Source organism: Blennius ocellaris, assembly GCF_963422515.1.
Source record: "Blennius ocellaris genome assembly, chromosome: 6".
NCBI classification, from domain to species: Eukaryota; Metazoa; Chordata; class Actinopteri; order Blenniiformes; family Blenniidae; genus Blennius; species Blennius ocellaris.
Genome location: NC_137655.1, coordinates 16082932 through 16096535, shown reverse-complemented (window position 1 = coordinate 16096535; position 13604 = coordinate 16082932). Strand labels below are relative to the sequence as shown.

The 13604-nt window shown below is 42.2% G+C and overlaps 1 protein-coding gene across 1 annotated transcript in view; it reads right to left on the bottom strand.

Moving 5' to 3' along the window:
• Positions 1-13225, bottom strand: part of myo3b (myosin IIIB) — a 58516-nt gene extending 45291 nt beyond the window's left edge. The window contains exons 1-7 of the mRNA XM_080497767.1: positions 13043-13225; positions 10817-10951; positions 9497-9601; positions 9116-9215; positions 8423-8499; positions 7561-7706; positions 1958-2023 (exon numbers count right to left, since the gene is read on the bottom strand). Coding sequence (XP_080353893.1) covers positions 1958-2023; positions 7561-7706; positions 8423-8499; positions 9116-9215; positions 9497-9601; positions 10817-10951; positions 13043-13189 — 776 coding nt within the window. The 5' untranslated portion in view covers positions 13190-13225. The remainder of the gene's footprint in view (positions 1-1957; positions 2024-7560; positions 7707-8422; positions 8500-9115; positions 9216-9496; positions 9602-10816; positions 10952-13042) is intronic.
• Between the last annotated feature and the right edge of the window lie 379 nt (positions 13226-13604).

Sequence of the window (13604 nt, the reverse complement as noted above, 5' to 3'; positions counted from 1 at the left end):
AGAGAGGCACCAGTGACTACAGACAGAGGCCAGATAGCAGGAAAACACTCATCTAGTTCCGACCTCCTAATCTGCACTGAAATTCTGTTTCTTTTATCAGTTTGTTGGGCTGAAAGTTAATTCCATGAATTCATTAGCGTCAGGACATTAGGCAGAGGTTGCTGCTATTAGTGGGACTTGTGCTGCCAGGATGCTGAACAGCGGGGCCACTTTGTCACAGGAGTCAGATCTTTGGCTGCCCAAGTGCAGACGCCGGTGATGGATTTATTACCCCCACCCCCCACCTTCCCAGTTTAGCCACACACACACACACACACACACACACACACACACACACACACACACACACACACACACACACACACACACACACACACACACACACACACACACACACACACACACACACACACACACACACACACACACACACACACACACACACAGCCGTTCGCCAACAGCCTGCGACGCTTGATAACATTGTTCAGCCCCCCCCCCCCAGCCCCACATTGAACTCTGGTGGGCTTTGTTTGACGAGATTAACCTTGATATGCTATCAAACAATCCATTAACCCAGATTAGACAGCAGCAATCCAAATTGCATCCAATAAAAACACTGCAAGGATGTTGTAAAAATAAAAAAAAGGTTTGAAAAAATAATAATAACATTACCACTAAGTCTTGGTTTGAGGGAAAATAAGCCTCAATTCTGTCACAACTAATCAATAACTGAGGAAGTGACACGAAAAGGCCACTATTGTTTTCTTCTTTCAATTACTCCTAGTTTTTTGTTTTTTTTTTCCCCAGTAAAGCAAACATTGCTGCTAGCTACAAAACCATGCCTGCAGAAATGATTTCCCAAACAAATTGAATTGTATTTCCTCATCGTGGTTCAGACTCACGCGCCTCTCTGCCGCAGATATTGAGGTTGTATATTCTTGCGCAGCCATTACCAGCCACCTCCGACATCATTAGCTGTGCACAGTGGAGGAAATGATAAGTTATCAGGCCTCAGTTAGAGCTGATAACTCAGGTGAATTAGTTTGTGCCACTGTGGCAGATTTACACAAATGGAAGTCAATGAATAGAAAGACAAGAGGGGGCTGGGGTTGATAGAATCTGGTCATAAAATATCAATTTCAGCTCCCTGTGAGTTTACACACACATTCCCGCCCACTCACCAGCTGGTAAGGCTGATGTTTACCTGATTAAAAGGACTCTATCTCCATATATGTTCAAGTATTTCACACGACACAATGAAAAAAAAAAAACATACTTAATTGTCTGTCGATTTAGATATTTTAGAGTACAGAGATACAATTATCATTTAATTCATATAATTTGACTCCATTTGTATCAGAGGCCACACAGGACCACGAAGAAGTTATATAGTAATGTTATTACTGTGATTCTGCTAGTATGAACAGGGAGGAATTAGTGGCTGATTCTCATTAACTGTTGTAACTCATTAATTTCATCTAAGATGTAAACGGTTATAGAGCTGCTGTCTCTCTCTGCACTGCTTCTTCAAGTGGTTAGTTTTAACGATCGCGTGAGCCTCCCAGAGATGAGTCTGCAACTAATTCTTCACATTATTTACACAATAATATAAAGAATAATAAACATCAGTTGACCTTTATAAGAGCGGCGTGCTGGTTTCTACATGTTGGTAGAAACGGGCTGTCGCTTCTTTTTGCCCTTGTTAATCAAAAGACATGGTTTGTTGAAAAATCCTTGTTATGCTGAGTTCTGTATCAGAGAATTGTGAGACTTGTGGTGGAGTCGGTCAACTGAGCAATTGCAATTACAGGACTTTTTAAAATCACACAGAACTAAATAACACTCGTCAATTACAACTTAATGACTATATCAGGCTTACATACGGGATGCTTTCAGTAGTTTCACCTTGTTCCCACTAAAGACTGTAACCAGATGAAGGTTTATCAAGGTCACTTACTGGCCGATGAAATGGCTGAAACTCCTGCTCCACTGGTCTGGATTCTGTAATGTGGGCGAAGGATTCCTGGAACCAAATCAGAACAAATTCATCATCAATAGATGACGGACTTTTCTCGAAGACACCTCTGAATTACATGCAGCACATTGCACAGATTTGTCTCCACAGTTAGTTGACAAATGACAGCTGGCAGGCAGAGCATCAGACTCCTGTGAGAGTTTTTTGGTTTGAGGATGAGTTGGTCGGGGTCCAGGTCAGTGGCAGCCGCAGCACACACCCCCCCCCCCCCCAAAAAAAAAGAAAAAAGTGACAAACGATAACTGCTGCTCCACTGTCTGGCAGCAAGCATCTGCCACAGGGAGCCAAAAGTTATGGGGGCTAGTTATACCTCTGTCAGCAGCATTTACGAAGGCCATCTATAATGAGGCTAACACTTTTCAAGTGCGCCGGGTGACAGGAGGCAGGTCTGTGCGGAGAAGCCAAAGCTGGACGGGGCAGGGCCCCGAGTACAGTCATCTTCACAAGGGGCTGTCAGGGTGACAGCTGGAGGCTGAGCGTTTGGTCCCCTGTGGGGGGCGGGGGGGGGGGGGGAGGCCCGCTCCAGACGTCGACTCACGGCGGGAATCAGCTCACGAGCATTTTTTTTTTAACACAAGTTCAAATCTCAGGAGTTAAAAGAAGAAAAACATGACTCCATATCAAAGTTGTTTCATTCAGTGTATGGTAAACAAAACTGGAAGCAGAAACCGCCGCACATTATACAGCTACATATTTAACATCCTTTTTTTTTCCTTCTTTTTTTTTTTTAAGATTCAAGAGGGGGATGTCGGGGTACAAAATCTGTCATTTTCCACAGAGTGAACTTAGCGGAGTCTTTGATAAGAATTCAGACAGGCAATCCTTTCCAAAGTGCAGATCAAAGCCAGTAACTGACTGCCTCAATGCAACCTCTAATATGAGCCTGAAGACACGTTCTCGCCTTGATGTTGTACCATACTGCTTATACATTACAAAGTCAATATAGCAGTGCTCTGCTGATAACACTGTCAAGTGCACTCATTGTGCTTAGCAAATTCAGGCCGCGGTTTTTTTTTTTCTCTCTCTCTCTCTCTCTCGCTCTCTTCCTCCCCTCTTTCAGTATTTGTGAGAGTGCTGGCTCACATTGTAAACACAAATGGCTTATTCAAATTTAGGTCCAGGCGGTGCTTGTACTGTCAGACGCTCCTCACTGTGGATTGAGGCAAAATCAGAGAGGTGTCAACAGCTCCTGACAGCTGTAACTAAGCCATGAAAAAAGACGGAAATCAGGCCAGTGTTTGAATATGATAGTCAATATGTATAATTTACCATTTCCCCCCCCCCCCCCCCATCTCCCACAGGATATTAAACATTGCAAATCTTCAGAAACAGGAAGCATTCAATTCATAGTGGATTGTGAATGCACAAAAAGCCTTCAGTTTTTGGGTTGTGGGGAGGTTTTTTCGTGTGTGAAACAAATTGAAGGATGTTTTTTTTTTTCTCATCATGGTGGGAAGAAATGAGCAAATGGTATAACTGTGTTATTATACGATCAAATATAATAATACAGCTACGTTTTAAGGGGATTAAAAACCTAGCTGTGAAAGTTACAACAGTTGTATCTATAAACGAACTTGATAAATGGACAACAGTGAACTAGCAGGTTGAGCTTTTAACTGAATATTGATCCGATCAGCCATCAACAATAATAGCAACTTATGGTGTGAAAAATGTTCGGGAGTCCGGGATTCTACCAAAACTTCCTGCTTGGGATAAAGTCTGAACGGGAAGGGTCGAAGAGAACAATATAGTTAAAACCTGGTAAGGGGGTCTTATCCTCCTACACTTTTAAAACCCCAGTATTAAGATGCTGAGTCTCAATATTGCCTGTACTGTATGTGTGCTAATGTCTGTTTACCTCGTGACATACTGGCAAACAGTCTGGTTGCACCTTCCTTTTGACCAATGTCAGCCGGGATCTGCCGAGTGAGCTCAAGTGAGATAAATCTGTATCGTCACCATTAAGGAATCATAAACCTGAGAGTTTACCAAACACAGTGTTGCTGCCACAACATGAAGCACCGTCCTCTAATTTCCATAAATCCATCAAATACTTCAGGCACGCAGCATAAAACAACAATACTGTCGGTTTTTCCTGATTTGAAGGAAAAACCCCATTGAGAGCACTGACTTCCTAAAGCAAAACGCTGGCCTTTATATAAATGGAACAGAGAACGAGCACAAGGGGCCAAAATAAAGACTTCTTCGTCAAGCGGACCAGACGCTTCGAAATTTGGGCTCATCCATCACCAGGGGCACAGCGGCGGCGCTTCTTTGAGCATACATGCATGAATACGGAGAACTACTGCCACATTCATCATGTCTGTGGCAGCTGCATTGCCAATGCTGCAGTAGTTCAGGACACCACAGAGTGCAGTTAGATAACTGCATCAAAGATGGCCATAATAAAAGCCTTAAGTCATGATTGGAAAACCATCGGACCAGTCTCCTGTCGGGGGGTCAGGACTGCATTAGTGTCGGCGCTTTCAAAAACTGAGTGTCCTTACTTTACTCCATCCAGTGTTTAAAAGGCAATTATAAAACATTTAAATAAAGACTTTTGAGACATGATGGCTGCACAGACACAGAAACATCAGAGTCAGACTGAGTCAGACAGACTTTTCTCACAAGTTTCTGGGCGTATTATGCAAGATTATTACTTCTCCCCTTGTGCCACCATGATATAACCTTTAGAGTAACTAATACGTTTTGGACAGTAAATGGACTTTACACTGGATTTGGGTGACACGTTCATGTCTCTGATTAAACGATATTACCACATTACTAAAAACAAAGAGTGAAGCATCCACAGCTGACAGCATGTCTGCAAACGTTGTTTTGTTGTCGAGAAGTACACATCCGGACATCATTTCATTGAAATACTGAGTATTTGAGAATCCATGTCAGGCTAATATACAAGATGTTTCACATGATGGTTCTGCACGTTCACAGCCCAAAAGTTTCATACATTAAACTCGACTTTCCATATGCTGAAAGACTAGAATTGTGGTCTTTCCTATGAGGAGTGCACACTGGTCACTATTTATTGGTCTCTCTCGCATGATTTCATCGGGCTTTGTTGCCTCTGACAAGTCATCATTTACTTCATCTCCTATCACGCTTGTTCTGGCCCGGGCTCAGATGTGAATAACATCAATAGCGATCAATAAACACAACCTTGGACGCTTTCGCCATCCTGCCTCTAACCTTTACAACACACTTTACACAATGTGGTCTGGTTTTACATGGCCCCCCGTTGGACCGTATGGCTCAGAGTGTATTTGACTGAAGCAATTAACCTTTCCGCATATTAACTATCAGAGACCATCTTTGTCTTGAGTTATCAGTAATTAATTTTGCAGTTGATGATTTTACAACTTTGCCCTCCGACACGCTCCATTACCTTCCTTCATGGTCGCCATGAACATCACATATCTGTCACACACACCATCACACACTCAATTACTTTTAATCATAACACAGAACAGGTGAAACCTGGGCGGGGAGGTTCACAAACACCTTGCGTTAGATTTAAGAATTAGATCAACCCGAGATTCAAACGTGTGCATCGTCCGCCCGTATGTCACGGCTCATCAAGCGGCTGATATTTCCGAAGCACAAACAGACGACACACCAAGGTGACCCTCGTTCGCGGAGCTCGTCAGCGTCAGGTATCAGAGCTCCAGCTTACCGTTTAAAGACTGCTGGGACGAGAGCCTATTCCCGCGGTGCAGATTTCCTGGAGCGCCACAAAAAAACATAACGACTATGTGCTGCTGGCCCCCAGGAGTCAACGCCCAGTGTTTATTTGGCCCGCCACCGGGAGCCATTAAATCTGAAGCTTGATGAGACAGACTGTCCAGCCACACTAGTGTATAACGTTTCTCTCAGCTGGGGGCCTTTGGCTTATATTTCACTGTCTGGATGCGCTTTGAAGAGGAACCATGATGAAGTAGGTGATACAGACAAGATTAACCACACGACAGTGAAACCTTTAGTCCGGAAACGCATTACTGAGTGGGACTGTAAAATATCAGAATGATGAAAATGCTTATTGCCTGTTTTAGTGCTTGCATAGGTTTCATAAAACATGTATCACCCAAGGACAATACTTCAGAAGAGCTGGTAATGGTTTGTGATGTAAAAAATTGAAAAGGAAAAAAAGAAAAAAAAATCAACTGTGCAATCTAGAAAACCTGCAAGGATGAATCGTCTGACTTCATCATGAATCACTCTCCCCACCAGCGAAGACCAAAAGGTGAAACACATTTCCGTATTTAGAAAGTAATTCATACAGGAGTTACACAGGCGTTTCCTCCTGATTTTGTGGCAATGGGGGGAAATATATTTGAGATAAATGACATGTTAAGAGAATCATTTCATGGTTCAAGACATTCAATGTAATTTACGAGCCCCAGCCACTAAACCTTTAAGGTCCCAGTTCACCCAGGAAAGAGGAAATATATATATTTTGGCTGAAACAGAGAGGGACTGATGTTAAAGACACGCATCCAATTTGATCAGCCTCCTTGTTATTCCCCAAGTCAGAAAGTCTCAGAAACTTGAGGGAGTTTAATCTGACTGGACGCTGACTTGTCATCTCCCATTACCACTGCTGCTGGAGGAGGAAACATGGCTGCAATTTGACAGAAATCATTCATCCAGTTGCAGATTGCTTTGAATTTTTTTTTCTCCAAAACACCATCCCAAAGCAAGATCTCCTCATTTAAAAAAAAAAAAAAGGTAATGTCTAATAGTGCAAATGGCCGAGACATTTCCACTGAGGCATCCTGCTATCAGCTGTCCCTTCATTTCTAATTATTTAACATTCTGGTGAAAATCCAGTGCTGATGAAATGCTGCGTTAGCCCCCATAATTCCTGCCGCACAAGGCATGCTCCTCTGTCTTGGCAGGGAGGAGATAATATTGTGCCGGGGAGGAGGTGACAGCCTCATCTCAATGTGAATGGAGCTAATCACCAATGCAAATTGCAATCAGAGGGGCATATCTCTACCTAACTGAGAGATAATTGCACGATTGTGCTGATAACAAAAGGTCAACCGCGTGTAGCCACAAAGCTCTCAAATGATCATCAGACGCACACGGTTTCCAGCCGTGAATATTTTTACAGATTCAATCACTGCATTAATTTTAAGGCCAAACACTACAGCACATTTTTTTTTTTTTTTTTTTGATGATGAAGATTTTAAACACTGATTATTCAGCAGATGCTGCCTTTCAGATAGGGAAGATGAAAACGTATCAGCAACAAGGACCATGGATCAAACCCCAACAATTCACTTTTCTTTTGAATTTTTGAATTTAAACTCACATTTAAAAAATAAAAAATCTAATTATTGAGAGAGAAAAAAAACCTAAATTAACATTTTTCCACTTTTTTTTTTTATCACCTCTGATGTCAGATCCAGTTCATCCTGGAGCTAATGGGAGGAGGGCAGCAGTGTGAGAATCCTCATGTGGGCAGACTCCAGCTGTGTGGTGGGAGCGCCCTCTACTGGACTCACCGGGGGATCTTGAAGAGGGCTTTAACGGGATGCATCTCTGCCAGCGGGGGGTCTCCATCCGCCAGCTCAATGGCTGTGATGCCCAGAGACCACACATCACAGCGGGCGTCATATGAGTAGTCGTACTGCTGTTCGCAGGCGATGACCTGCAAAGCAACACAATAGTGGCCAAGATGAGTCCATTTCTATTGCAAACGGGACAAAATTCAGCAATGAATTTTAAACCAATAGAGAAGCAAAGCTCACTCAGGCATAGGTTTGAATCCTTAAAATAAAGAGCACTTTTTTTGTTCACTAATAGAGAAAAAGTATCATAAATTAAAGAAAATTGTTAAAAAGGCTCATGAGGTTTAATGTTCAGTCTTTGTTCGCACGGTCTATTACTTAGTGCCAAAAAAATTAATAAAAAATCTGTCAGCCAAGTGTATTTATAGCCCATTTAAAAACTGAGAGGTAGGTCAGTTCAGTAGCTGTTGGTATGAGCTTCTCCTCAGCACAGTCAATAATTATAACTGACACTACATTTCACAGCTGAGTTTATTCTAATTGCCCCTGAGGTCCCTCCCTAGCAGCCCAATCACCGCACCTCATTTCTGCCAAAGAGTAAGCCAAGGGGGCCACAGACTCCCAGCTATTAACCTTGAGGCGACCTCGAGAGCGGCGCCCGTGGAGGGGAACAAGAGGGGAATACACAATGACACCGGGGAGAGAGGGAGGGAGAGTCGCGCAGAAATAACTGAGGCGTTCTCTCTTTTTGCTCTGTCGCACAGCTCGTGCTCACTTAAAATGAAAAAATCCCAAAGACATTAAAACATGTGTGCAGGTGTGTTACTGATGCCTGTGTGTGTGTGAGGACACTGACCTCTGGAGCCATCCAGAACGGCGTCCCAACTGACGTGTTCCTCCTCAGCCGTGCACTGGTCAGCTGAGCTGAAACACCTAAAGTCCAAATGACAATGAAATGCAGCCCCTGCTTTCCGTAATTAAGAGTTAGAGCTCTCTGTAGTGTGTTTATCAGTGTGAATTTCCCGAGAATAAAAGTAGGATTTATGGCAGATACTAAATGTTTGAATTAATCAATAAATCCTGGCATATAATTTAGTGTGGCAACCTGCCAAGCAGTAATAATAATGGGCTATAATCATTTCAAATTATGTAGGACAGATTTTTATCAGCGTGAGTCCACTTCATCTCCATGACACAGAGGACATAAACATGCCTGGGGGTGACTCAAAGTCATTTGCCATAGCAGCTTTCTTTTAATATGCAAAGGATCAAATAAGGCAATTTAAATGAGCAATAATAGCCCGGGGTTAAAGCCACGGTCCATGAAATAAAATTATGTTATGGTGAGAAAGGGACTAAAGTGTGGCGCACATTCAATGATTTATCCTCCTCTGGTGTTTACCTTCACAATGTTACAGTGACGGGCTGCAGGAGCCTTTTTAACAAGTGACCGCGTGACAAAAATGACTAATTGTTCCAACCTTGCACTGCAAGATAAAATAGTTCAGATACGCCCATTTTTTTTTGACTGTCAAAGTTGGTTATTTACCAAAGTCAACCAGTTTGACTCCTCCTTCCGTTGTCAGGAGAATGTTGTTCCCCTTGACGTCACGATGGATAATCCGGTTGTTGTGCAAATGCTGGAGCCCCTTTAAGTTATATTGATGTGGAAAAAAAACAACAAAAAAATCAAGGTGCTGAACATGAATCACGATCGCGGTATCAGTCATCCGTCTAAATTAGAATATGATGCATTAGAAGTGGAGCGGTGCAAACTACGTGAAAGAACTCCCACAGCTGTTCAGGAGGAGAGACATTCGTAAGTGACTGCCATACGTCCCCAGCTGGAGATAAATCCTCACTCTCTCTTCAAGCGTTTGCGTCCCACCTCCTCCCAAACATAAGCGTCTTTGCAGAGGGGCCGTCTTACCAAGAGGGCACTGTATAAGATGTACGAGATAACGGGCTCCTGCAGACGCTGGCCTCGCATGAGCAGGCTTTTGATGAGTTCTGTGACGGCGCCGCCGTTGCACAGCTGGGGAGGAGACAGAGAAGCTCCAGTGACTCGTCCATCACTCAGCACACTTAGATTATGATTCATGGCAGGAGCGAGCCCACACATACAAGTTTGGAGAAAGAAATACGGCATCACATAGCAGCAAGAGAGCATCAATATTCATGTGGGAGGGACTTCCCAGTGAACCGAGGCCTACTTTCACACTACTTGTATAGGCAAGGAGATTTCATGGTTTTGTGACGCCGCGGTTCTGAAAGTCAAAAGGTCTCGCGTTTTTAATTCCAATATTTATGTAAACTATCACTGCATAAAACACATGCAGTTATGTTTAGTGTCAGTAACATGGTGCATCTTTTAGGGTAAATAAGTGTTTGTATTATGTGCCTGACAAGGAAGTAAAACTATTTCTATAATAGACACACACACAAAAAAAAAAAGAACAAAATTATACGAGCACAAACAAGCCTCAGCAAATAATGTTCCTTGTTTATTTTCCTTCCTCCTCAGTCACATATACAAGCATGGCAGCACACCACGCGCCAAATGAGAAGCATAAGCTTCCTTAAATATCCTATTTATTTTTGTTGTGACCATGAGGAGTCAACACCATTCCTACTAGACGCTGTTTCTTTCTGAAAATAGTTGCTTGAAGAAAATAATTTCATATTTTAGGGTGAAATAAAATCAGCAAAACGTTAATACTGGGTATACATTTCTACGAGTTACCTGAAAATAACTTGATGGATGCAGCTACAAATATATTAGCAAATGGCTGTTGCTTTTTGGAAACGACTAAAAGCAAATAAGCTGAACGAAGCAGCATTAAAGAAACAATCGTCATTCATGGAAATAAGCATTTTGGTATTCTTGCTCAGACTTTGCTTGACGAGTTGATCAAATCCACTCACATCTGTGCAACTTTGAAGCTGTTAAAGTTGAGAATAACAATGAAGTAAGGTGTGGAAATAGTTGCTACTCAATAGCTTCACAAATACAATGAATGACACAATTACACACCACCAGTTTTTAATGTGAGTCTATGGGATAATTTTCTTTTGTGTTTTGATCTGTACCCAATAAATGAGTTCCTTTTGACTTGTTGGTGTGGAGAGGATGGATGGATCGACACCGTTTGAAAACAATAAAAAACATTGATAATACAGAAATGCTGTTCACAAACGTAACTGTAAAAGAGTCTGTACTACAGTCGAGATACGCAATGAAAGGGCTCACCTCCAGCACCAGCCAGAGCTGTCCACCAGACAGATTGTCCGACTTGTAGAACATCCCATAAAACTTGACCACGTTGGGATGGTTGGACAGGGACCTCAAAATGTTGTATTCAGCCTCAATTTCCTCATCCACGTCCTTTAAATAACACCAAGAGACAAACAGTGTTGATTAAAATCACTGCAGGAGATACAACCCATATAATGACAAATAATAAAAGTGACATCAAGGTAGAATTTAGGTAGATAGAAGTTCAGTAACAAAAGGAGGGATGGGTCGGTGCGCTAAACTATTTCTGGAAATGCTTCTCTATCGAAGTAAATCTCGAAAGGGGGGGGGGGGAGGGTGGGATCAACAGTCTAAGAAGCAGAATTTCTCTTCCTGGATGTCTGAGTGATAGTGTCAGCGGTCTAATCAGGGAGAGGGATGGGAGCGGAGGCAGCTTCATCTCCGTGGCCATCAGGGGAGCATCATGGTGGATAGCGGTGCCAGGATGGAGATCGCTCCGGTGACACAATCACCATCCTGCCTCACGCCAAGTCTCACTCCCACAACACGCTGCCAATGCGGCCCTATCACGCAGACAAATGAACGGGTGCACTGGGAGCGTTCGGCCGACGCGGGAGCGACACTTCCTTGGTGAGGGTGCGTTACACTTAACATGACAGGAAATAAATGAAGCGGGCAGACATCGATATATATCACATGAGCAAGTGCAGGTACAACTGCATCTAGATGGAGGGGAGGAAACAAGTACGGGCAACTTACTCGGTTTGAATGGCTCGTGTGCTGAGACAAGTCACACAGTAATAAAGAAAAACACAATGGTTTTAGTCCGGGGCTTTCTTCTTCTTCTGTCACAATATTATGAGTCTGCTCCCTCAACAACACCACAGCGAAGACTCACACAGTCATGTCAGACACATGTTGTGTATCCATCATTTAGCAAGAGAAATCTGTTCATTGAACAGCTTCCATGTTATTGGACATACAAATTAAATCCCAGATAGACCAGAGCAGTGCATAATATGTGAAGAACCAACGGTCTGTCTCCCATCTCAGCCGGTCCTTCTGTCAAAGTGTCTCTGAGTGAGAGGCTGAGCTGGACTGTCTCCAGAAAAAAAACTTTGTTGTGCGAGTGTGAATGGGTGAATGTGACTAATAATGTGAAATGCCGGGAGACTCTTTTGCAATATAAGTGAAGTCCATTCACACTTTCACCTGTAATCCAGCTCAAAGCTGCTTTCGCCGTCAGAGACAAGAATAATAAATCTGGAAGCTTCAGTGATTTCATCCTCAACTGACTGTCTTGTCTTTGGTTAATCCAATCAAACAATCCAGCTCCTAGAATCAAATTTGTAGTTTTGGACTATATACATGTTGTCATCTACCAGTCAGTTGTTTGACCAATGAAATCATAGTGAATAGTCTGTCATTTGAAACTGGACAGCGAAAGGTGTTAGAATGTGACAAATTCAGACATTTTTTCATAATAGTCAACATTTAAATTAACAAAAAAATTTAAAAAGGTGAAGAAAAGTCTTGTACTACGAAAAATGTCTTCTTTGCATCCAAGCATACTATAAAACTAACCTTAATTAAGTTTACTAGGTTTACTAGGCCTAAATACCTTGCTTTATAACCATAAATGTGGTGAAAAAAATATTTTTCAAATCCCGGTCCTGCTAAAATTTCAAGGATGTAGAATTCCTGGTGATATCATCAGTTGGGGTATTTTTGTTTGCAAGTTTTTCAAAATTGCTGTGCTTTGTCTTCAAGAATACATCATTATATACCGTCATTATCATTACTTGTGTTCTGGTGTTTGACACTGACAAACTAGTGAGGAAATACTGTTTCCATGTGCTTCTGTCACCTGATAATGGACCTGTTTTATTTTAAGGCCTTATAAACTACAACAGCTGGAAGTGTGACGGTGTTATCTCAGCAACAGAACAGCATGTTGTCAAGCTCAGCTGGTTCAGAATGATTCAAACAGTTTGCTTTTCACTATTCCTGGATGTACCAAAAGATACAAATGGAGACTGGTTAATATCACTTAGAAAAATATGCTTTTGCATCAGTCATTCTAAACTGATATTATGTCTGGACCTAAAATGGTAGTAGAAAATAGACTTGCAGACAAAAACATAAAACCTGCAGTCATGTTGAGTCGTGCATTAGAGTATATGATTTTTTTATTTTTTTATTTTTTTTTATGAGACTTACATTGATCGGGTCGAGCACTTTCACTGCTGCCTGGCTCCCGTCTTTCTTATTGGTCACTCGGTAGACTTTGCCATACGTTCCCTTACCGATGGTCTCCACTATGTCCCAGTTACCTGAAGGATCACCCAGGTTTTCCAGACCGATCATGCTGGACTTGTAGGGGTAAAGTCCGTACAGTGACCTCCTGGAGAAGAAGGACATTTTCAACAAGATTAAAACAGTTAGTCAATGTTTGAAGTCTTTTTGCATCTTGCAAGGAACAACTTCTTTATAGGCCTTAAAACACATCAGCGAGATTTATTTACTGTCTTTCATTTAAGACCACAGAAAAGCAAGTAATTCAATGTATAACCTGAGTTGTTCAGGAAAAGCACTCTGACTAGTACATTTGTTTCTGACAGCCTTTTTTCTTCAGCCCGGTGTAATGACTATATCCACCAGGGGAACCACTTAACAGGGTTAATAGCATAAAAAAAAAAAAGTCCAATCAAAAACAAGGCTGACACGCTGCATGTCCAGAGGACAGTCACCTACTTACATGGCAAGTGTTATTTTCTTCTGA